Source organism: Microcaecilia unicolor, chromosome 2, assembly GCF_901765095.1.
Source record: "Microcaecilia unicolor chromosome 2, aMicUni1.1, whole genome shotgun sequence".
NCBI lineage: Eukaryota > Metazoa > Chordata > Amphibia > Gymnophiona > Siphonopidae > Microcaecilia > Microcaecilia unicolor.
The window spans coordinates 139977866-140001806 of record NC_044032.1 but is presented as its reverse complement, the minus strand read 5'-3'; the positions used below and the strand labels follow the sequence as shown (position 1 = coordinate 140001806).

At 45.1% G+C, this 23941-nt stretch overlaps 1 protein-coding gene across 3 annotated transcripts in view; it reads right to left on the bottom strand.

The window, feature by feature from the left end:
- RASA1 (RAS p21 protein activator 1) overlaps positions 1 to 23941 on the bottom strand; it is a 385986-nt gene that overhangs the window by 247757 nt on the left and 114288 nt on the right. For all 3 annotated transcript variants that reach the window (XM_030193361.1, XM_030193362.1, XM_030193363.1), the window contains exons 8-9: positions 18614 to 18764; positions 10759 to 10837 (exon numbers count right to left, since the gene is read on the bottom strand). In XM_030193361.1, the coding sequence (XP_030049221.1) occupies positions 10759 to 10837; positions 18614 to 18764 (230 nt within the window). The remainder of the gene's footprint in view (positions 1 to 10758; positions 10838 to 18613; positions 18765 to 23941) is intronic.

The window sequence follows — 23941 nt, the reverse complement described above, 5'->3', positions numbered from 1 at the left end:
GAGCCAAAAAGCTTCTCCTGTTGAGTCAAGCGCGCACACTGTGTCCTGGCCTGCATATGAAGAAAAAGATCACAAGTAGAGAGGATATGATCTGACCCAATGTACCGGTCGTGTGGGTCTGTGAGTGAAATACACAGCGACATTTAGTGCACTGCTTGTCACCACCGAGAGGCTTCTGGGACATAAAGTTTTAGCTACATTAAACTCCTCAATCTTTAACAATAAGAAAAGGAGAAGCATTCAAATTGAGGTTGGGGCTGCGGTCTAACTGGGGCTTGCCAACTCTTGCTGATGTGGACTGAGTTGATCCATTTCCTTGTCTCCTCCTGGAATTGATGCGTTAAAGACCACTGTACCTTACTGGACACGTCAAGAGAAGGACCTGGGCTCTTACAAAATCTCAAAGCTGGCTGAAATTTGTTTTTTTGTTTAAATCGTCGGGAAGACAGGAAACCCGATTCCTTCAGAACAAAACCACCACCCTCAAATGCAGGTGTGTGTTGGGCACAGATATACTTTGGTTTAAAATTACCCAAGGACCAACCTCTTCTACAAAAGAGATGTTACTCCATTAGGCTTGTAGAAGAAGAAAGAACACCCAACTTTCAAAAAGCAGTCTTGCATGCTCGACTCAGGGAGCTTCTATGCATATGTCCCACAGCCAACCTATGTCCTCTGAGAGTTTTTTCATCCCAATCTTTTGGAAGAAAAATGCTGAAGAAATAGATCCCTCAAGGGAATGGTGTCCCCCAAAAACTGAACTTCCACAGGCTTCAAACTCCAACATATATCTCCTACATGGGCATCTTTGCACCACCTGATACTAAGTATCCTTGCTATAATGCCTTATTCTCCCAGCAGCTAAGGGATGTAGTAGAACGCCAGGGATCTTGCAGGAATGAATCGCCTAGTGGAGAAAACATGCCCCTCCTGATAGGCCCTTTCAGAAAACAGATCAGGGCATATCCAGGTTCCCAGCAGGAGACGAAGTCAGGACTGGTTCTTTTAGGATATCCACATGGTGCCCCCCCCCCCCCCCCCAATCTCCTGCTTCTCTTTCTGTGGCTGAAGAACTTGTTTGCCATGAAGTTTTGCTGAGCCAGTAAGTGACAACGGCTCTACTAGTGTAGGTGCCCTACCTGGCCACTAGCAGAGCCACAGTCACTTCTTCCAATCCTTATACTTTAGGGTCCGGGCTGGCTCAGAAAATTCATCTGATAATAGTGTCAGATGTGTGCTGCTGCCAAATCCTGCAAGGGAACTCAATTCCAGATCAAACCTGAACGCAACAGGACACCCAAGGGCTATTACTCTCCCTTAACCTTGTTCCTATCAGCAAAGAGTGTTGTCTTGCCCGCAACCATCTGACCTGTCATCTCCCAAGCTAGAGAGACCAGGATTGCTGGAGTGATGGCCAATTCTGGCCCTTGATCTAGACTTGAACCTGTTAGTATTCCACCAAGACCAGTGTCACCACTTCAGTTATCCCAGACCACAACTCCCCTCCCAGCCTCTCTGGTTCCCTTCTACAGTGCACAATAGCCATACCAGAGAAACCTGTGCAAGTCACTTTCCAGTCTCCCTAGATAAAAGAAAGCAGCTTTGTGACACTGAGCTAATAAAGTCATCCTAAAAGTAGTCTGATCGGGGAGACGCATATGGATCTGAGCCCAAGGTACAACACATAGGTCCATTTGTCCTTTCTACAAGTCCTAAGCTTGATGACATGCTCATGAAGGACATGGAAATGGGAGATCTGGGAAGGTAAAATTATGTATCATACCTGATAATTTTCTTTCCATTAATCATAGCTGATCAATCCATAGACTGGTGGGTTGTGTCCATCTACCAGCAGGTGGAGATAGAGAGCAATCCTTTTGCCTCCCTATATGTGGTCATGTGCTGCCGGAAACTCCTCAGTATGTCGATATCCAAGCTCCATCCGCAGGACTCAGCACTTAGAAAATTACACCCACAAAGGGACACACTGCCCAGCTCACCACCGCCGAAACGGGGGAGGGGAATTAACCCAGCTCATCCCCACACAGGTGGGGGAGGGGAATCCGTCCAGCTCATCCCCGCAGAGCGGGGGAGGGACACCACCCCGCCGATGCGGGGGGATCTGGCTTATCCTGCAACCGCAACCGCGGGAGGAGCTGACTGACCCTAACACCGCCGAAGCGGGAAGGGTACAAAGCTGCCCTACAGCCGCACGAAGCGGGAGGGAGCGCCGGCAGAATTTATGTCTCAATCCAGCCCCGTAAAACGGAGGGGAGAGGAATGCAGCAGCTAACTGTAACACAAACTCGTCTCAACTCTTGAAGAATCCAATTGAAAAAACTTGAACACGAAGTCCTCCTGAAGGAACTGAAGACTAAACTTGAACCTGAAATGCAACCAGAATATAAACAGTACATATATCTGGGAGGGGCTATGGATTGATCAGCTATGATTAATGGAAAGAAAATTATCAGGTATGATACATAATTTTACCTTCCATAACATCATGCTGATCAATCCATAGACTGGTGGGATGTACCGAAGCAGTACTCACCCAGGGCGAGACATAGAAATCCCTGACCGCAACACTGAAGCTCCAAACCGGGCCTCCGCCCGAGCAGCCACAGTCAAGCGGTAATGCCTGGAGAAGGTATGGGCCGATGCCCAAGTTGCCGCCTTGCATATCTCTTCCAAGGAGACGGACCCGGCCTCTGCCATCGAGGCCGCCTGAGCTCTAGTGGAGTGAGCCTTCAGCTGAATAGGCGGCACCTTCCCCGCGGCCACATAAGCCGCTGCAATGGCTTCCTTGACCCATCTTGCCACTGTAGGCTTAGCAGCCTGCAGACCCTTACGAGGACCTGCAAACAGGACAAACAGATGATCCGATTTCCGGAAATCATTGGTCACTTCCAAGTATCTGATGATGACTCGTCTCACATCCAGAAATTTGAGAGCAGAGTATTCCTCTGGGTAGTCCTCCCTACGAAAGGAAGGGAGACAGAGCTGCTGATTCAGATGGAAGCGAGAAACAATCTTGGGCAGGAAGGAAGGCACTGTGCGAATAGTCACTCCTGCCTCAGTGAACTGCAGAAAAGGCTCTCGACATGAGAGTGCCTGGAGCTCGGAAACTCTTCTGGCTGAAGTGATAGCCACCAAAAAGACTGCTTTCAACGTCAGGTCTTTCAGAGATGCCCTCGACAAGGGTTCAAAAGGCGGCTTCTGCAAGGCTCTTAGCACCAGGTTGAGATTCCACGCAGGCACCACTGAGTGCAGAGGAGGGCGCAGGTGATTAACTCCCTTGAGAAAACGCACCACATCTGGCTGCGAAGCCAGGGAAGCACCCTTCAGGCGGCCTCTGAAGCAAGCCAGAGCCGTTACCTGGACTTTAAGGGAACTGAGCGACAGGCCTTTCTCCAGACCTTCTTGCAGGAACGCCAGCACTGAAGAAATTGGAGCAGTGAAGGGAGAAAGTGAGCCTGCTTCACACCACGCTGCAAAGGTACGCCAAACCCTGGCGTAAGCAGTAGAAGTAGAGCACTTCCTCGCTCTCAGCATAGTGGCGATGACCTTGTCTGAGAAGCCCTTCTTCCTTAGATGCTGCCGCTCAATAGCCAGGCCGTAAGACCAAAGGGGGAGGGATCCTCCATCACCACGGGACCCTGATGCAACAGGCCCCGCTCCACTGGCAGCCGCAGAGGGTCGTCCACTGAGAGCCTGATCAAGTCCGCATACCAGGGACGTCTGGGCCAGTCCGGACCCACCAGGATTATTCGGCCCGGATGCTTTGCCACCCGATCTAGTACCCTGCCCAACATGGGCCAGGGCGGGAACACATAGAGAAGCTCCTGTGTCGGCCACTGTTGGAGAAGAGCATCTACTCCCAGAGATCGAGGGTCCCGTCGTCTGCTGAAAAAGCGCGGCACTTGGCAATTGGCCGATGACGCCATCAGATCTAGGCTCGGCTGGCCCCAGCGCTTCGTGATGTCCAAGAACGCCTGAGCCGATAACTGCCACTCTCCGGGATCCAAGGTATGGCGACTGAGAAAGTCCGCCTTGACATTCATGACTCTGGCAATGTGGGCCGCTGACAGCTGTTCCAGGTTCGCTTCCGCCCACTGGCATAGATTCATGGCTTCCTTGGCTAGAGGGGCGCTCTTGGTACCTCCCTGGCGGTTGACATAGGCCACAGCCGTGGCATTGTCCGACAGGACCCGTACTGACTTCAACGCCAGTACCGGGAGGAACTCCAAAAGCGCCAACCGAATGGCTCTGAGTTCCAGGAGGTTGATAGACCACTTTGCCTCTGCAGGAGACCAGAGCCCCTGCGCTGTCCTTCCCAAGCAGTGGGCTCCCCAGCCCGTCAAAGAGGCGTCCATCGTGACGACAATCCACTCCGGGGTCACAAGAGGCATCCCTGCAGACAACTTGTCTGTGTTCAGCCACCAGCTCAGCGCCTTGCGCACTGCTGGGTCCAAGGGAAGGCGCACAGCATAATCCTCCGACACCGGAGTCCAGCGCTGCAGCAGAGAGTGTTGTAGTGGTCTCATATGAGCCCTGGCCCAGGGCACTACTTCCATTGTGGCCGTCATAGAGCCCAACAGCTGCACATAGTCCCAAGCCCGAAGCGGAGAGGCTACTAGGAACTGAGCCTGAAGTTTGACAATCCGATTGTCCGGCAGGAACACTCTGCCTACTTGGGTGTCGAATCGAACTCCCAGATACTCCAGGGACTGAGTCGGGCGCAGCTGGCTTTTCTCCCAGTTGATGATCCACCCCAGGGAGCTCAAAAGAGCAATCACCCGGTCCACAGCTTTGCCGCACTCTGCATAAGAGGGGGCTCGGATCAACCAGTCGTCCAGATAAGGATGGACTTGTACTCCTTCCTTTCGCAGGAAGGCCGCGATGACCACCATTACTTTGGAGAAGGTCCGTGGAGCAGTAGCCAACCCGAATGGGAGGGCTCTGAACTGGAAGTGTCGGCCCAGGACTGCAAAACGCAGAAAGCGTTGATGAGAAGGCCAGATGGGAATATGCAAATACGCTTCCTTGATGTCCAAGGATGCCAGGAACTCCCCTGCCTTCACTGCCGCTATAACAGAGCGGAGAGTCTCCATGCGAAAGTGCCGAACTTTCAAGGCCCGATTGACCCCTTTGAGGTCGAGGATAGGCTGTACAGAACCTCCTTTCTTTGGTACCACAAAGTAAATGGAGTAACGTCCCTTGCCAAGCTGATTTTCTGGCACCGGAATGACCGCACCCAGGCGGATCAGATTGTCCAAGGTCTGCTGCACTGCCACAGCTTTGACCGGAGACTTGCAGGGAGAGAGTACAAACCCGTCTCTTAAGGGTCGGCAGAACTCTAGCTTGTAGCCGTCTCTGATGACTTCCAGCACCCAAGCGTCTGAAGTTACCCTGGTCCACTCGCCCAGAAACGAGGACAGGCGTCCTCCAATCTGCACTGGGCCATGGACCAGGACCCCGTCATTGGGTACGAGACCCTGGGGGAGGACCGGAGGGCGCACCTCCAGGACGGCGGTCTCTGCGAAAGGAATGCTGCTTGGGGGAGAAGTTCCTCTTGAAGGAAGAGGGGGCAGAGGAGCCCGACTTGCCCGGGCGGTACCAACGGGCTTCCTGAAACCGTCCTCTGGAGATACCGGGGCGAGCACTGGCCCGAGCCCTGACCTCTGGTAACCTCTTGCCCTTAGACGTGCCGAGATCGGTCACAATTTTGTCCAGCTCGACCCCAAAGAGCAGCTTGCCTTTAAAAGGCAACTTAGCCAGGCGGGACTTAGAGGCGTGGTCCGCAGACCAATGTTTCAGCCAAAGCCACCGCCGCGCAGAGACTGTCTGAGCCATACCTTTAGCCGAGGCTCTCAAGACATCATACAGCAAGTCTGCCAAATAAGCCAAGCCCGATTCCAGGGCCGGCCAATCAGCCCTCAAGGAAGGATCCGAGGGGGAAGCCCGCTGCACAATCGTCAGGCACGCCCTGGCCACATAGGAGCCGCAAACTGAGGCCTGCAAACTTAAGGCAGCCGCCTCGAAGGACGACCTTAATGCCGCCTCCAATCTTCTGTCTTGGGCGTCCTTTAGGGCCGTGCCACCTTCCACCGGCAACGCCGTTTTCTTAATCACCGCAGTGATTAAAGAATCCACGGTAGGCCAAAGAAAGGCTTCCCGTTCACTTTCAGGCAAAGGATAGAGGCGGGACTTAGCCCTAGCCACTTTGAGGCTCGCTTCCGGGACATCTCATTGAGCCGAAATTAAGGTGTGCATGGCATCATGCACGTGGAAGGTTCTAGGCGGGCGCTTCGCCCCCAGCATAATGGCGGAGCCAACAGGGGCTGAGGGAGAGACGTCCTCTGGAGAGGAAATCTTCAAAATGCTCATGGCCTGCAGTAACAGGTTGGGCAAATCCTCTGAGCGAAAGATCCGCGCTGCAGAGGGGTCATCCGCTCCATCCGAGCGGGAATCCGTCTCCTCCAAGGAATCCGCAAAGAACCGTTGGGAGAACTCAGATACGCTGCCCTCATCTACATCAGAGGAGACTAACAGGCTCATTTTCAAAGCACTTAGCCTCCCAAAGTTCCATAGAAACCTATGGAACTTAGCCTCCCAAAGTGCTTTGAAAATATGCCTCAAAGTCCTCTAAGGCCTGGGAATCCACCCGAGGGCGTTTACTTCCGGGGGCCTCAACCCCTTTATCGGACAAGGGAGAAGGGGCAGCGTTCTGCATAAGGAAGGCCTGATGCAGCAGCAAAATAAACTCTGGGGAGAAACCCCCCAGACTGTGCACTTCAGCCGCCTGGGCCACAGCCCTAGACGCACCCTCAACCGGCGCTCGCAAGAGCGGGGGAGAAACATGCTGTGCATCCAAGATGGCGTCCGGCGCGACACTCCGCGAAGGAGCCGCGCGGGAAGAACGGCGCTTAACTTTAGCCGCCTTTTTGCCGTCGCCCAAATCAAGGGCGGCCATGTCATTAACGTCTCCCAGCTCAAGGGCGGCCCAAGAAGTAGCCGTCCGAGCAGCGTGGCCGGCCAAGATGGCGGAGGCGAGCAGCGGGGGATGGGCATTTATGGCGGGAAAAACCGCCGCACCGGAGGAAGACCCGGGACACTGTCCGGCCTCCGAACTGACACCCAACAAGGGCGAGTCAGACTTTAAGACCCCCGCATCCCCGCTAGAAGCGCACACGCGGTCCGGGGAGCGATTCTTCGCGCCCTCGCCCTCCGACGCCATAGGCCACGTGGAGATCGATCGGGGAACCCCCTGCCCGCTATAAAAAGGTAAAAAGTACCTGCTTCTCGCTCCAAGCTGTAACGACCTGGTGTCCCAGTGAGTAGCTGCAATAAACGTTTAAATAAACGTCGAAATAAACGCCCTTAAGGACGTTCAAAATTTTTTTTTTTTTTTTAACGGAGCCAGCGGGAGGGGGGAGAAAAGGAGGGACCTGGCGCCACCAGGTTTGCACTTGCTCAAGAAGAGCCCTCAACCCCAGGTACTCAACAAAACCTAAAAATTAGGCTTGGAGACCTAGCCAGAGCTGCTGCTGTGTGTGACCACCACCTGCTGAGATAGAGAACATACTGGGGAGTTTCCGGCAGCACATGACCACATATAGGGAGGCAAAAGGATTGCTCTCTATCTCCACCTGCTGGTAGATGGACACAACCCACCAGTCTATGGATTGATCAGCATGATGATATGGAACTGGGAATGAGATTGAGTCCCTGCTGTCCAAAGTCACAAGATCACGCTTTTCTTAGCAGACAAGGTGGCTTCCCCTATGTTCCAGAAGCTAGGAAGGCCAAAATTGTGTTTCATGATAATCATCAGCATAGGGATTCCAATCTTGCAGAACCCTGAAACTGTTGAACTCTTTTGTACATTACTACTACTATTAGCATTTATATAGCACTACCAGACGCACGCATGTCCTAAATAGCCAGATATCTGAATTTACTACCCTTTAACCAACAGATAAGTGGGACCACAGTTAGCCCAAGGGGAGAGAGCCTAGTTGTAACTTTTCAGTGGAATGCCCCTGTGTATCCATATGGAGAACTACATGAGAAAATATCTGCCATTCAGAATGGGGACCCCAAGAATAGTTAGACTCCAAGTCTTCTTTTGAGCTCAAAGCCATGTAAGCTCATCACCTGCCTAAAACTGCCCCTTAAGCTTACAGTAAGGGTGAAGGGAAGGGCCCATAAGTAATGTCCAGCCACTCAATGAGAAAATTCCATATGTTTCTTGAAAGAACAGTTAGCATGCAACAAATTATTTTTATTTGTTACATTTGTATCCCACAATTTCCCACCTATTTGCAGGCTCAATGTGGCTTACATAGTACCAGAGGCGTTTGCAGACTCCGGTGTGAACAAATACAATGAGATGTTATGATAGGCTAAAGTTCATGTGGCACAACCACATTAGGGAATTGTGAACGGAAGAGTTGAGTTATTACAACAATGAGTGGTCCATTCCAGTCAAACCTTCTATCTAGGACAACCTTCCTCAGGAAAAGAGGGAGCTGCCAGAAAAATATTGCTATTGGCTTCAGAATTTAGACCAATGACCAATACTCGAAGGAGGGGCCTGAGGTGAAGGAGGAACTCTCATAAGTATTTCAAGCCAGCCTCTGAACTGTGGTCTCAAGTTCCAGGATGTCTTCAGAAGACATTTAACTTTGACAGAGAATGAAACTGCATAGCCTGTTCAAGGTGGTCATGTTTGCTGCTCTGCATGGGAGCTACCAAAAAGTATGACAAACATTGTGGTCCTGTGTTGAAATATACAAGAACCAACTAAGAGAGCTCCTAGCATCACTTCATCATGCAAGATACACTAGTAGTTGAGCTGTCCAGGAGCTATTAGGTCCAGCATAGGAATTTTCAAGACATAAGTACATAAGTATTGCCATACTGGGACAGACCAAACATCCATCAAGCCCAGCATTCTGTTTCCAACAGTGGCCAAGCCAGGTTACAAATGCCTGGCAAGGTCCCAAAACAGTACAATACATTTTATGCTGCTTCTAGAAATAAGCAGTGGATTTTCCCCAAGTCTATTTTAATAATGGCTTATGGACTTTTTTTTAGGAAGCTATCCAAACCTTTTTTAAACCCAGCTAAGCTAACCGTTTTTACTACATTCTCTGGCAACAAATTCCAGAGTTTAATTACACACCAAGTGAAGAAATATTTTCTATGATTCATTTTAAATTTAGTTGGCTTTTGCCAGAATCCATTCTAGAGGATGAACTGAGGCTTTCTGGAGTCATGGCAAGTGATAATTCTACAAGTAGACAATGGGCCCCCTACATGTAGAGTGTGCACATCATTTGGGCCCATGGAGGTATAAGGCCACACGCTAGAGTGATAATTTTCAAACTTCTCAACTATACGGATATTTTGAGGGCTGTGTCAATGGCCTACTTAGCTATGACAATTAAAAAAAAAAAAAATCCTCCAATTCTAGAACCTCTCCACCATGTTGGCTGCATTGCGCAAGGAATTTGTACAAGTTAGAATAAATTGCATAAGATGACCTCATTTGTGCTATTGTACTCAGTGCCACTGAGTATGCAGCATGGAGGCAAAATGCACCTATTCGACACAGCAGCTGGTGTGCTACAATATCTACAGCAGTTACCAGACAGAGGAAGCTTTGTGAAGATAAACATGGTTTTTGAATCTAGACGTTGTTGTTATTGGAGGATTATTTTGCTGCTTTATTCTTGGTGGACTGCTGGAGCTGAAGTTTAATTTTTGACTTCGGGGATTATCGATTAGACAAAACGACTAAATTCTGCACACTAGTATTAAGTGCCATGTTCACAAGATGCATAGATTGCAGTCTATGATGGGACGCTACAAAGTATGATGAAACAAGGAGCGGTTCCATACGGGAAAACTAGAATAGCCGAAGGAGTAGGGAAGGGATGTAAGCCCAACCAAGCAGACAATTATCCAGAGGTTGATTGTAGTCAAATATGAATTTATTAAGAAACCAGACTCGACAAGGTCTGTATTTCAGCAAAAAGATTGCCTGCTTCAGGAGTCAGATACCTGTAAAATATCTGTGATTTCAAAAATCAGTAAGGGTAAACAAAACCAATAGAACATTTACAAGCCTCTCAATCAAGTTTATCATTCTCATTGAGGGCATGTAGTTAGATCTTAACTCATTTTGTTGGGAAGCTGTACTGGCAAGCACTACTAACATTCTGCCTTGTACATATTCTCCCCCCACCCCCTCCAATATGAGAAGGGTGGGGGGAGTGACAGCAAATACTGAGTGCTGGACAGTATGTTCAATTTTACTTTAAGGATGATTTTGTTTACACAATGGAGCAGTAGAGCCGAACTCCTCCATCAGTAGTCTGTTCTTGGAAAATTTGGAAGTTTAAGTAGCCTTAAAGCCATGATCACCAGCATGTTGGATTACTTTCAATACCATATTTATTCTACTATTATAGTGAGCAAAGTCAGGGTTGTGAAGAGGGGTAGGGAAGAGGTGTGGGTAGGCAGAAGGTTAAGGGCATAAAATGAAAATCACTGTTGTGAATAAATATAACTAAGGTTTAAGTTGTTTTTTTTTAATTGCTGTGGTTACAAACTATTACGAGTTCCAATAGGTTTTTGACTTTTACTTTGTTCTTCATTCTTTGTACCAGTAATCTCAATAAAAAGAAGACTACAAAAAAAAAAGAAAATTTGGGAAACAACTTACACAATATTTCTTAATTTTCTTACCTGCCTTGGGACCGGATTCTTCAGGTAAAAGCCTTCCACGATCTGTTCTTTTCTATAATGCTCAATGATGTCATCAATACTGTTTAGATAAAATATATGCATTTATATTTGATCCTGTAGTTTATGTTTAATGCACAGTAAGTTTTAAAAGACTCAATTTTATGACATAAGCTAGTACGTTTACCTTATGTATAGCTATTTTCATTTACAGTACAATACTATATACATTAACTCCCAAAAGTTATAAATTACATGATATCCACCAACAGAGACCCAAAATTTTAATTAAGACAGCCAATCAGATTACGACATATTAAATAAAAATAATCCACGATCCAATCTTCCAAAGAACACAAAGGAACAATCATCTCATTCCTAAATATCTGCAGAGAATGCTTCAAAAAACCCCAGACAACTGGTCAGAGCTAAAGAAAACAAGAGAATTATGTTGCTAGTTCATAGTACATTTCCAGGGATAAGTTAAAAAAAAAATAGCCCTGCAAGGGAGGAGACTATGGGATGCTGCCTCTTTCCCTCAATAGCACTACCTCAGTGTCAGAGTCACCTGAAAACCCAAAGTACTACCCAAGGGGGAAGTGACAAAGGAAGAGTGGAGCCACGAGGTCATGATCCAGGAAGTATATAAACTGAAGCCATAGATGGGTTAAAGGGTATGGTTACCATATGTCTGGTTTTACTCGAATATGTCCTCTTTTTGAGGACACCGCGGGATGTCCGGGCAGGTTTTGCCAGCCTGCCTGTTTGTCCGGGTTTGCAGGCAGGCTGGCTTGTGGGTGGACAAGCGGGCCTCAGGGTGTCCTGTCCTCCCCTCCCGAACCTTACAATTGTGCCTTGGTGGTCTCTAGTGGGGCAGAAAAGAGCCCCCTCTTTCTTGCCATGTGCTGCCACAAACCTCTCGCTTCCAGTGCTGCTTCAAAATGGCTGCTAAGAGTTCAAGTAGCGGCCTCATGAGACTTCCACAGAACTAGAGATAAACATATCTGCCTCAGCTAGTAAGGCACAATTAGGATCATAGTTCCAGTTCCTCAAACCTGCTTGAGTTTCAGCCAAGTTTTCCACGACAGAGGGGTCAAAGGATAGATATGTACAGGAGACACTCTCCACAATCCAGAAGGAAGGCACCCAATACTAGCCTGTTATGTGACCCGAGTCTGGAGCAGTACTGAGGGGCTTTGTTAAGATGACAAGGGAGTGACCTACTCAGAAAATCTTGTGGGCAAGGTCCTTGCTGAGATATCACTAGTGCGATTGCATCACCCTGCTCAGTCTACTACTACTACTATTTAACATTTCTAGAGCGCTACAAAGTGTACGCAGCGCTGTACAAACACAGAAGACAGTCCCTGCTCAAAGAGCTTACAATCTAATAGACAAAAAGTAAAGCATTTAAATTTAAAATATTTAAGCAGTCAAGCACAAGAGAACAGTCACAGAAGGACTGAAGATGTTGAAGGGTGGTCAGTGTAATTAGGTGTAACTCTGGTTGGAGTAGTGGGGGAAGGTGATGGAAGAATAGAAATGGGTGAGGTAAAAGTGATGAGTGGGTTGATAGGGAAGTTATATAAGACATGTCACTCTAGGGGTGGGTGGGTAGAGGGGAAGGGTGGGCGGGACGAAGTCTAAAGCAGAAGAAGGTATTCTCTGCAGCCTATCTGTGAGATGGAAAATGCTGTCCGCCAGACTTGTCTTTCCCCACCAGGTATATGGCCCGGAACACCATGCTGTGACTGGTAGCCCACTGCCACATCCCGACTATTTCCTGACACAAGGAGGTAGGATCTCATATTCCCCCTGCTTGTCGACATAGTACAAGGCAACCTGATTGTCCGTTTCAACGAGTACAATTTGGTTCAACAGTTGATCTTGAAAGCCTTTCGAACAGTGGTTCCCAAACCTGGTCCTGGAGGCACCCCAGCCAGTCAGGTTTTCAGTATATCCACAAAGGATATTCATGAGAGATTTGCATGCAGTGGAGGCAGTGCATGCAAATCTCACATGAGTATTCATTGTGGGTATGCTGAAAACCTCACTAGCTGGGGTGCCTCCAGGACCAGGTTTGGGAACCATTGCTTTAGAGAGTTCCAGACTGCCTGTAGCTCTAGCAGATTGGTTCGGAGTTTGGTCTCGAACAGATCAGGTCTCCTGGATGTGAAGCCCATCTACATGTGTTCCCCACCCCAGGGTGATGACATCAATAGTTAGAACCTTCTGCAGCAGAAGAATTTGGAATGGGAGTACCCGGGTCAAATCATTCACCAGAGAAGCGACTGTGCAAACTCTGGAGTAACCATGATGACTTTTGCAAGATTTCCTGTGGCTCTGACACAGCCCCCAGTGGATCTTTGATTCTCAGAGGTAAGTGGAGGTGAGCCATGGGAATGACATGCACTACAGAGGCCATATGGCCCCATCAACCTCAACACAAATCCACCCAGCTATGATAGCCCACATTCTATACTATCCTCCCTAACACCTCCTTCTCTCTTCCCTTACTTAATCTTTGTTTCCTACCAATTGTATTTTATATCCTGTAATGACTATGTCATAACAAAACTCGGTACACTACCAATTGGATCTGATTTCCTGTAATGAATATGTCGTATCAAAACTCTGTAAGCCACATTGAGCCTGCAAATAGGTGGGATAATGTGGGATACAAATGCAATAAATAAATAAATAAATAAAAATATCTGCCAAGCTGTGACCAGTTGGCTGCTCTGAAGCTGAGTGGTGATGGCAACGAGGGCATCCACCCACACCCGAGATAGGTAGGCCCAAGGTTGAGCTGCGTCTAGCAGGGCTCAAATGTACTCCAATTGTTATACTGGGACTTGGGTAATTGATCCTAGTAGCTCTAACACCCAAATAGTTCTCTGCATTAACTCTGAACACCCTCCTTTAATATGCTCTTGACCAGCAAATCATCCAAGTAGGGAAACACCAGAACTCTCAGTCTGCATAGCGATGCTGACTATGGTGAGGCATTTTTGTGAACACACTGGGAGCAGATGCGAGGCCAAGTGGGCAGAATACAATACTGGTAGTGGCATTTCCCCACTCGAAATCTGACATACTTCCTGGGACTTGAATGCATCTATATGTGGGTATAAGTATCTTTAAATCCTAAGAGCACAGCCAATCGCGTCTGAATCATAGGAAGAAGGGTGCCCAAGAAAATCATGACTTGGGGAAAAATCCACTGCTTAGTTCTAGGATTAGCAGCATAAAATGAATTGTACTGTTTTGGGATCTTGCCAGGTACTTGTGATCTGGATTGGCCACCACTGGAAACAGGATGCTGGACTCAATGGACCTTCGGTCTGTCCCAGTACGGTAATACATCTGTATTTATCCTGAACTTTGCTTTGAGCAGATATTTGTTCAGGTCCCCTAGGTCTAGTATGAGATAAAATCTCCCCCCCCCCCCCCCCCCCTGTATTTTGGGCACAAAGTACTTCACACATAATCCCTTCCCCTGTTCCCTGGTGGAACAGACTTGACTGCATGGGCCTTTAGAAGGGAAGCGAATTCCACTGCGAGCACTTCCTGGTGCTGCAAGCTGAACTTTGTTGCTCTCAGTGAGCAATTTGGAGGTGTCTGTTGCCAACTGAGGGGGTAGCCTACTCAGACTGTTTGGAGAAGCCATCGGTCTGAGGTTACAAGTGGTCTCCTTTTCTAGAAAATAATTCAGTCTCCCTCTTACCAGCAGGTCATAAGTACGTAAGTGTTGCCAAACTGGGACAGACTGAAGGTCCAACAAAAGTGGACCTGTTGTTGGCAACAGTGGCCAATCCAGGTCACAAGTGCCTGGCAAAATCCCAAAACAGTACATTTTATGCTGCTTATCTTAGAAATAAGCAGTGGATTTTCCTCAAGACCATTTTATTAATGGTTTATGGACTTTTCTTTTAGGAAGACATCCAAACCTTTTAAAAACCCTGTTAAGCTAACTGCTCTTACCATGTTCTCTAGCAACAAATTCTAGAGTTTAATTACACGTTGAGTGAAGAAATATTTTCTCCAATTTGTTTTAAATTTACTACTTTGTAACTTTGTTGCGTGCCCCCTAGTCCAAGTATTTTTGGAGAGAGTAAAGAAGCGATTCACTTCTACCCGTTCCACGCCACTCATTATTTTAAAGACTTCTATCATATCTCCTCTCAGACGTCTTTTCACCAAGCTGAAGAGCCCTAGCCGCTTAGTCTTTCTTCATAGGGCAGTCGTCCCATCCCCTTTATTATTTTCGTCGTCCTTCTCTGTACCTTTTCTAATTCCACTACATCTTTTTTCAGATGCAGTGACTAGAATTGTACACCGTATTCAAGGTGCGGTCGCACCAAGGAGTGATACAAAGCGAAAACATCCTCATTTTTCATTTCCATTCCTTTACTAATATTACCTAACATTCTATTTGCTTTCATCCATGACCAGCATTTTTATAACATCTATGCTCACTTGGAGCCAGTCAAAAGCTTATCCCTTGCTTAGGCTCTGACTTCTGCACCTGCTGCTGCCTAGGGCAGGAGAACAGGGGTTGGGCCTGTTGCTGAGGACAGATTCACCTATGACACCCCCCCCCCCCCCCCCGAAAACCTCCGAGATGTGGAGCGTATAGAAGGAATGGGCCAAGATAGAATTGTGTGTGTCCATTCTCTTTTTAATGAGATCAGCCACCTCTACCACCTTGTCCTCCAAAAGATTATTGCTTCGGCAGGAGACATCCACCAGCTTTTCCTGAACTACTGGCTCCAGCTCCAAAGATATGCAGCCATAAAAGACTGCACATACCGATACTTATAGCGAAAAGTCTGGACTCCACATCAAAGGTAGCCTGAGCCAGATGCTGTTTGCACTCCTTCTGCTTATTGGCTACCTGGTGAAGGCATGCAGTCTGCTCCTCTGGAAGTGTATCTGCAATCTCAAGCACAGTGCCCATCAAGGATTTCAAGTATATGCTCGTGTAGAGCTGGTATACCTGGATGCGGGAGATAAGCATCAAACCCTGAGTGCATGCATGCATGCCTGCTTGGGAGAGCTGAAGCATGGGTCCTTCAAGCTTCTGGCTCTTTTGACTGCAGATTTGACTACCATGGAGTGATATGGCAGCTGCACCATTTCGAACCCTACATTTTGAATTAACTTGCTAGGTACTACCTGAACTGGGGCAAGGGGGGGGTCTCCTAGTTCCTCATCAGAGTCCTTGAGGACATTGTGAACAGGTACTGTCACAGCTTCCTTACAGGGCAAATCATAATTGAGGACAGTCAATAGCTCTGCTCTGGGCTTGCCCTCAACCTCCAACAAAATGGAATGGCTTCCACCATTTCCCTCAAAAAATTAAAGGAGAGTTCCTCTTGGAGAGATCATCGCCTCTCCTGTGGAAGGGAGGGATCTGAAGTTAGACCAAGGGACCTCTCCTGAGAAATCCTCTGGCTGCTCCTCAGATACCCAGGAATGGTACATCTCAGATTCAGCAAAGTAGTCATCATTAAGGGACTGCGTCTGTGCCTGCCTCAGCCTACTGGAAGATTGGCCAGGATCCAATGAAAGGCATTGAGGTATGGAGCCTTTCCGAGACCCTGGAGTAGCTCCTTCTCCTGACAGGCTGGAGAGTCTCACCGCATCAATGCTTGCTCCGATACCCGGCAAGACACCAGTGTTGACAACTGCTCCATAGGCAAGAGGTGGGTCTCCAAAACAGGCTGGAATAGCTCAGCTCCTCTTGGCACATGACACGGAACCATTCAAAGGCAGGCACTGTTGAACGCAGGGCTGGTGCTGGTGTGGGGGTAGCCTGAGATGATGTTGTGCCATATCAGAAGCGAGGTCATGGCTGGGGGGAGAGTAACGCATCAGCACCACTTCAACTGAGGGGGGAATAACTCTCCTGGTGCCACCGACGCTCTGGAGCTCCCAACATTGCTTCAAAAAAGACAGATACTTCTTCACCTTCGCTCAGTTCTCGGCATCTTTCTTTGCCGACAAGGTTATCGATTCCAAGCACATCCTTACTGTCTGGTCTGATGTAGACTGGTCCTGTGGGGCTCTATTAGCTTCCAATGTCAAGGCAGGGGGAGGCTTCAATGTTGGTGCACTCCTAGTGTCGGACACAGCTCCTGCATCAATAAGTACCAATGCCGCGGACAGACCACTGGACACCTTTTCTTTTCTGGGTTCTTTTCTGCATTTTCAAACAGAAAACATAGTCAAAGGCCTCAGCATGACAGACAACAATTATGGGGGTCTATCCCTCATATCAGATTGTTGCACCTAGAACATCGTTTGAACCACTGGGAAGTTTCAGACATGGAGGGAAAAATACCGATGCAAAATCAAATGGCTCAATTGTGAGAGGAGAAGCTTCTCAAAGGAGAGAGAAAAGGAGAAAGTACCCTGGCCAGTGCTCAAGCCTAAGTGGGCCTCAACAAAACAATGGAAACAAGTTTGCCAAAAACTACAATTGTTAAAAAAGGGGGAGCACAAGAAGGATCAACAAAAATTTTATTAAAAAAAGAATGGTACTGCAAGGGAAGGTACTGCCAAAAATTAAAACTATGCCGACATGCTGAGAACTCACAGATGCAACCTCTCTGCTCCGCAGAAAATGAAACACTGCTGGTCCCGCACACTTACACTGGGCAGGAGAACACTTTACATGCATGGTGGGTTTCTGCAAAAGACTTCTTAGAGACAGAATGCTGGGTAGCATCTGCAATGGGGCACCGTTGGATGACATCACCCATATGTGAGAACACTGTCCTGGGTGTCCTCAGATAATTCTCCTTTAAGCCTCACATTTCTCAAGTGGTGCAGTTGTCATTTGTGTTCCTTCAAAAGCTTAGGTCTTTAAAACCATTTTTAGATCCTTTTGATCTGAAAACTCTGATTAGTGCCTTTATTCTTAACTCATTGGACTACTGTAATGTGTTTTTGGTAGATGTAAACACCTCCAAGAATAAAGCAATACAACTTATATTGAACACAGCCATTAAAGTTTATCTATAATGTGAGGAAACTGGATCATGTGTCACCCCGTTGGATGTGCTTATCCAAAGTAGAATTAAGATCCTCTTCATTGCTCATAAGATTTTTTTTTTATACTGTTGTGCCTCTCTATCTTTGCTTACTCCTCTCATTGCATTTTTTTAAAATGTTTGGAAGAAACAGAAGGCCCTTTAAAAGTAGTCATGCCAGAGACCTGCGTTTGGCGATTTTACAGGAGACGCCAAAAATTCTATAAGCCTACTCTTTAGGCTTCTTCTGGCTATAGGAAACACCCACAGCAGTTTTTCTTCATCATGTAAAAATTAATGGTGTCAAAACAAGTCATTTTTCTGTGACATGAGCAACATTTCTAGAACCCTAGCTTGTTAGTTCCCATGAGGAACAAAAACAGAATTAGGAGGGGGGGGGAAGGAAAACTGAGCCTGCTCTTTTTTTTTTGTTTGGTATGAAAGTAAGAAGATAAAAAAGGAAAAAAAAATAAACAACATGCACAAGGTTTTAGAGAATTACAAGTCTGGCAGGGGGAAAAAGGAGCAGCTCACACAAACTCCCACACATGCCCAGAAAACTTTAGTTCATTCTAGGAGGAGGGCATCACCTGCTTGTTCAACCAATTCATTTTGCTTGTTGATGGAGAAAAATAATTTGTAAAAAATAATACCAAAAAGGAGTAAACTATAAGGAAAAAATGTTTTCCTGGCTTATAAAACTTTGGACTGGTGCCTGAGTCATCATACTACTTTTCATATTCAGAGTCTGATGCAATTTTGATATTTTATAAACCACAATATATTGTAGCAATTCCCTAAACCAATTACTAGTAAAGTACCTGTTATAATAACGGCCCCCCATCATAAACTGGTTGGTTGGTGTTGGACATATTTTGAAACGTTGGATGTTTTCATTTGTCCGAAAATAAAGAGAATAGTCACCAGGAGTATTATCTGAAGGTCTTGCAAGAAAACTGCATACCTGACCCACTGAAAAACAAAAATAAATGCAAATCAATTATAGCTTGATTTTAAATTTGTAAAGCTAGAAAAGTTTCTTAAAATAATTACAGAACATCCATCTTCACATTTCAGTCCAATATGCTATCACATAAAAGTAACTGAAAAATTTAACAAAGGACTATCTGTAAATCATACTTCACACACCACACATTGCAATATTTAAACTATACCAATCCAGTGGAGAATACATTAGATCATATGAATCAACTTCAACCAAAAACTATATTAGAGAATAATTCTGTTAAAACAGAGGAAAAGACCTCAACAACCGGATCAGTAGGCATATTCAACCTGTCTGCCTTTATCCCGTTTCCATTTCTCATTATTGGTCTAAAAAACCTCCCTACATATTTTCAACACTTTTTCTTGCTTATACTAACTATCATCCTATAAGGTTAAAGGATAATTTATCTTTTTCATAAATATTAAGCATTAGGCATAATTGCTCTGATGATAAATCCTTTAAAGAACAAGCAAGTATTTTAATGTCCAGATTAGAAGATAAAAGATATCCGCATAAAGTGTTAAGAACAGCATATACAAGAGCTAAATTTAATAACTGGGATTTATTGTTCAGTTCAGTGTTATTCAGATAAACAAGAGATTGTCTCCATTTGTGTTTTGCGATATTTCTCTAGTAGCAATGAAATTGCCAATATTAGAAGAACTAGGAATTGGGTCATTGGCATCTCGTTTTTCAATAAACATCTTTGAGAATTGCCTTCACGAATGACAAAAACTTAAGAAATTTTGAGTCCAGTTGTTAATAGAACCAAGAAACAAAAGAATGCCCTTCTAAGACATTTTAGATGTGGCAACTGCAACATTTGTTATATCACACTACAAGGCAGGGAGTTTATAAATCCAACTGATGGTATTTGTTGAGTAATTTCACCACATGTAGATTTGAATACATTATATTATTATTATTTATTTAGATTTTGCTCACACCTTTATGTTGTAAAGTGTCCCTGCCCAAAGCTGTATGTTGGTATGACCTCCAAGATGCTTGAGGACCAAGATGTATGAACTTCAGTCTAATTTAAAAAGGGAGACTACAAAAACCATTGGTTGCACATTGTATTCAGAATCTTCATACATTTGATAGTTTAAGATGTTTAGTGATAGAAACAATTTCTGCTGAAAAACAGGAGGTGGGATAGGATGAATCATTTACAACAGAGGGAAGTTAATCTGTAAATCCAATAAAATTCATTAGAGTCTCATGGATTCAATACAATTAAGAGTGTTTTTTGAATTTTTTGGGGGGATTTAATTACCCCATGGTTTCAACAGATGGCGCATTAAGAGTTGTATTAGAATGTTTACACACAAATCAGCTCTCTCGTGAAATACTGGAGCCATTTTAACCATCAGCATGTTTGCTGTAAATGGCGGCTCTACGTACAGGTAAGTGAATAAGACGTTTTAGAAATCTGGCTTGAAGGTAAGAGGCATTTTCTAACTGATGTTTGTTGTTCCAGAGCACTTTAATTTGGCACTGTGCTTCAATTTTGCATGGTGACATGAATTACAGCTAAAGCACTGAAAAGGGATTTTGGACAAGTATTCATAATTTTATACTTTTAGAAAATGTGCTCAATACCTGTTTTGGAATTGAACAAAAAACTTTAACATATGGATTTTGAAATCATGGTATGTGTGTGTTGAAAAAATGCACCGAGGTTTAGACCAATAAGTAGAACAGATAAAGGCAGACTGGTTGAATATGCCTGCTAATCCGGTTGTTGGGTCTTCCTCTGTGTTTTAACAGAATCATTCTCTATTGATACAGATTCCATTTTTTTGGTTGAAATAAACTGTCTCAGACATTTTCCAATCATTTTAACAACTAAGCTACTTTCTTCTACAATACCTGCAAAACTGCTATTTATGTAAAAATGAAAAACTGTCACACAGAGAAATTAGTCTGAAAGCTGTCAAATTAGTGATTGCTTTACACTGCTAATTCCACAAAATCAAAAGTAAAAATTTACATCGACGCCTTGTATACTTCTGCTTGTTCAATACCTACAAATAGCTATTTATGCAAGAGTGAAGAACTGTCACATACAGAAATCAGTCTGAAAGCTGAGTCATAAATTAGTGATTGCTTTATATTGCTGATTCCACAAAACCAAAACTAAAAGTTTACATTGACACCTTGTATATTTCTACTTGTTCAACATACCTGAAATACTACATAAAACAGAAGGCAGGGGTACCTGTTTAAAAATAACTGCATACAACCGATTGCCACTAAATTTGTTTTTAATATTTAGACTGAATTTATAGAATTGGTCTCAACAAGGTAGATTATAACAATTAGAGCTAACCCCCAAAAAAGCATACCAATTTAAAAACCACACACATATTTACCTCTAGCTGAGCATTGAGACACACTAATAGCATGTACCACACCAGATATAAAATACACAGTAACATAGTAAATGGCAGCAGATAAAGACCTGTACGGTCCATTCAGTCTGCCCAGATAAACTCATTTTACATGGTATGTGATACTTTATACCCAAGTCTGATTTGTCCTGGTCATTCTCAGGGCACAGACCATAGAAGTCTGCCCAGCACTGTTCTTGTACTAAGTTCTGAAGCTAATATCAAAACCCCTTAAAGTTTACAATCCAGTCCATCCACACCTATTCAGTCACGATCAGGGTGTAGACCGTAGAAGTCTGCCCAGCACCAGCTTTGCTTCCCAATCACCAGCATTGCCACCTAATTGGCTGCATATACTGAAGCAGGACATGTTTATCCACTCCTAACCTAGCTGAGATAATATTCAACCATCTCTCTGACCTCATGTGCAACTTTCTTTAAACCAATCACCTTACTTTTTAACTCTTCCTACTTTCTTAGCTATCTATATGTTACACCTTTGCTTTACCCTTCACTATCAATTATAATGTTCTATCACATATTCTGTTGACCTTGTAAACAGTTTTTGAATATTTTTACTGCTGTAATTGCCTATTGCTCATGTTTGATCTATTCATACTGTGCACCGCCTTGAGTGAATTCCTTCAAAAAGGCGGTAAATAAATCCCAATAAATAAATAATCTCCGCTAAGATTCCATGGATCCATTCCTTCTGAACAGGATTCCTTTGTGTTTATCCCATGCATGTTTGAATTCTATTACCGTTTTCATCTCCACCACCTCCCGCAGGAGGGCATTCCACATATCCACCACCCTCTCTGTGAAAAAATACTTTCCAACATTACTCCTGAGTCTGCCCCACTCCAACCTCAATTCATGTCCTCTAGTTCTACCGCCTTCCCGTCTCCAGAAAAGGGTTGTTTGCAGATTAACACCTTTCAAATATACAATATGCTGTATCTTTCTCAAATGATCCTGCAATGTGTCTGTCTGTCTCTATATATCTTGATCAGCCCTTAGTTATCCTTTGCTCCTGGACCTACTCCTATTTTGTTCACATTAGGGAATAAACTAGGGAGCATGGAGTCGGTAACAAATAAGGATATATCTTCGTTGGATACATTGTCTGCAATTTATGAAGTAGGATTATGAAGCCACAGAATATGGATTCCAATTTTTAAGTTACTCTCAAGAGACTGACTAAATTTACTAATGTGGAGTAATTTTGCTACTGTAGATAGTGGATGCTAAGTTGTCTTCTGTGCAATCAGTTTCTAGTTCTTTTATAGAAGATTCCCTAACTATACACATGCAATTAGAGTCAATTGAGAATAGACTGAGTGCTAAAAATACGTGCTTATTAGATTTTCCACAGACAACATAAGCAGCTGCTTAAATCTTGTTACAGAAATATTTCAAGGAAGTCTTGGCTCCTGAAAAATGCAGAACAGTTTTCTATTGCTAGTCATTACAATCCTAATAAACAACACACTACTAGTATAGCTGCTGGGGAGATGGATGCCTTACTACCACATAACAGTTTGAACCTAACAATTTCTTGATGATTTTCAAGTCACTCTCTCAACAACAGCTACATTATTTGTAAGTTTTCTGACAAAGGCCGATACACAATTTTGAGATCTTGCATACTTTGGTTGGCTATACAGATGTTTCCCCGATGTTAAAAGAGCTACTCAGTTGCACAGAAAGGCTTTTTTTTTTTTTTTTTTTTAACTTTTAAAGGCTCAAGTATTGTCTTTAGGTGGAACTTTACAGTGATACCTCAGTTTTCGTCGGTAATCCGTCCGAAAACAATCGGCAAAATCCGAAACCAACGAAAACCGAGGCAATAATTTTGAAAAGTATTTTATAGGGGGTTTTTTTCCACCTTTCACTTTGGATGTCTCTCACCGTCTCCTATAGAGATCAATACCAGCAACCAGCTCCCACCCTGCTTTCTCCAACCAAGGATCTTACCCTGGCCTCCTTCCAGGTCTTGTTCGAGAGGGAGCCGTGTGGATCTGAAGATAACCCCCTCCCCCACCAAGAAAGCAAAAAGACGCACGAGCGACCGCTGTAAGAAACTGGATGAGTCCTGGATCGCCTCGTTCAGTTTCCAGCCTGAGCAGTGCAGAGAAGGTGTCAAAATCCAGGGATGGGGTGCATGACTCCCTTGGGATCTTTTGCATTTATTTTGTGTGTGGGGGGAGGGGGGCCAAGAGTTGATTGATCTGAGAGGTTGAAGTTTGTGCACAGGAAGGCAAGTTCGTCCACAGGGGGAGAGATGTAAAGGCAGGAAGCGTTAGGTTAGGTGAGAAAAAGAGAAGGGTCCTCGGTGATGTTACTGAATAAAAAAAAAAAAAGTTGCTGTTTTTTCCTCGAGGACATCCTTTTTAGGGGCAGGAAGAAAGTCTTGGTGCATCGGAGCAGTAGGGTCTTTTTCAGCTTTATAGAGTTCAGGGTAATCCCTTCTTCCTCCCCTCTCAGAAAGATTTATGTTGCCGGATTAATGTTTTCCCTGTCTTCAGAGCACAAGTACAGTATGCACGCCAATGAAATCCGAGGCAACCGACGAAAACCGAGAAATTTTTTGAAATAAACGACGAAAACTGAAAACGATGATAACCAACGTCAACGAAAACCGAGGTTTCACTGTATTCTTAAATTTCAAATGTGGATTACTATCTCTGGCAAAGATTATATTTTTCTGGATCATGCTCAATTAGAAAATATCCTACAACATTTAG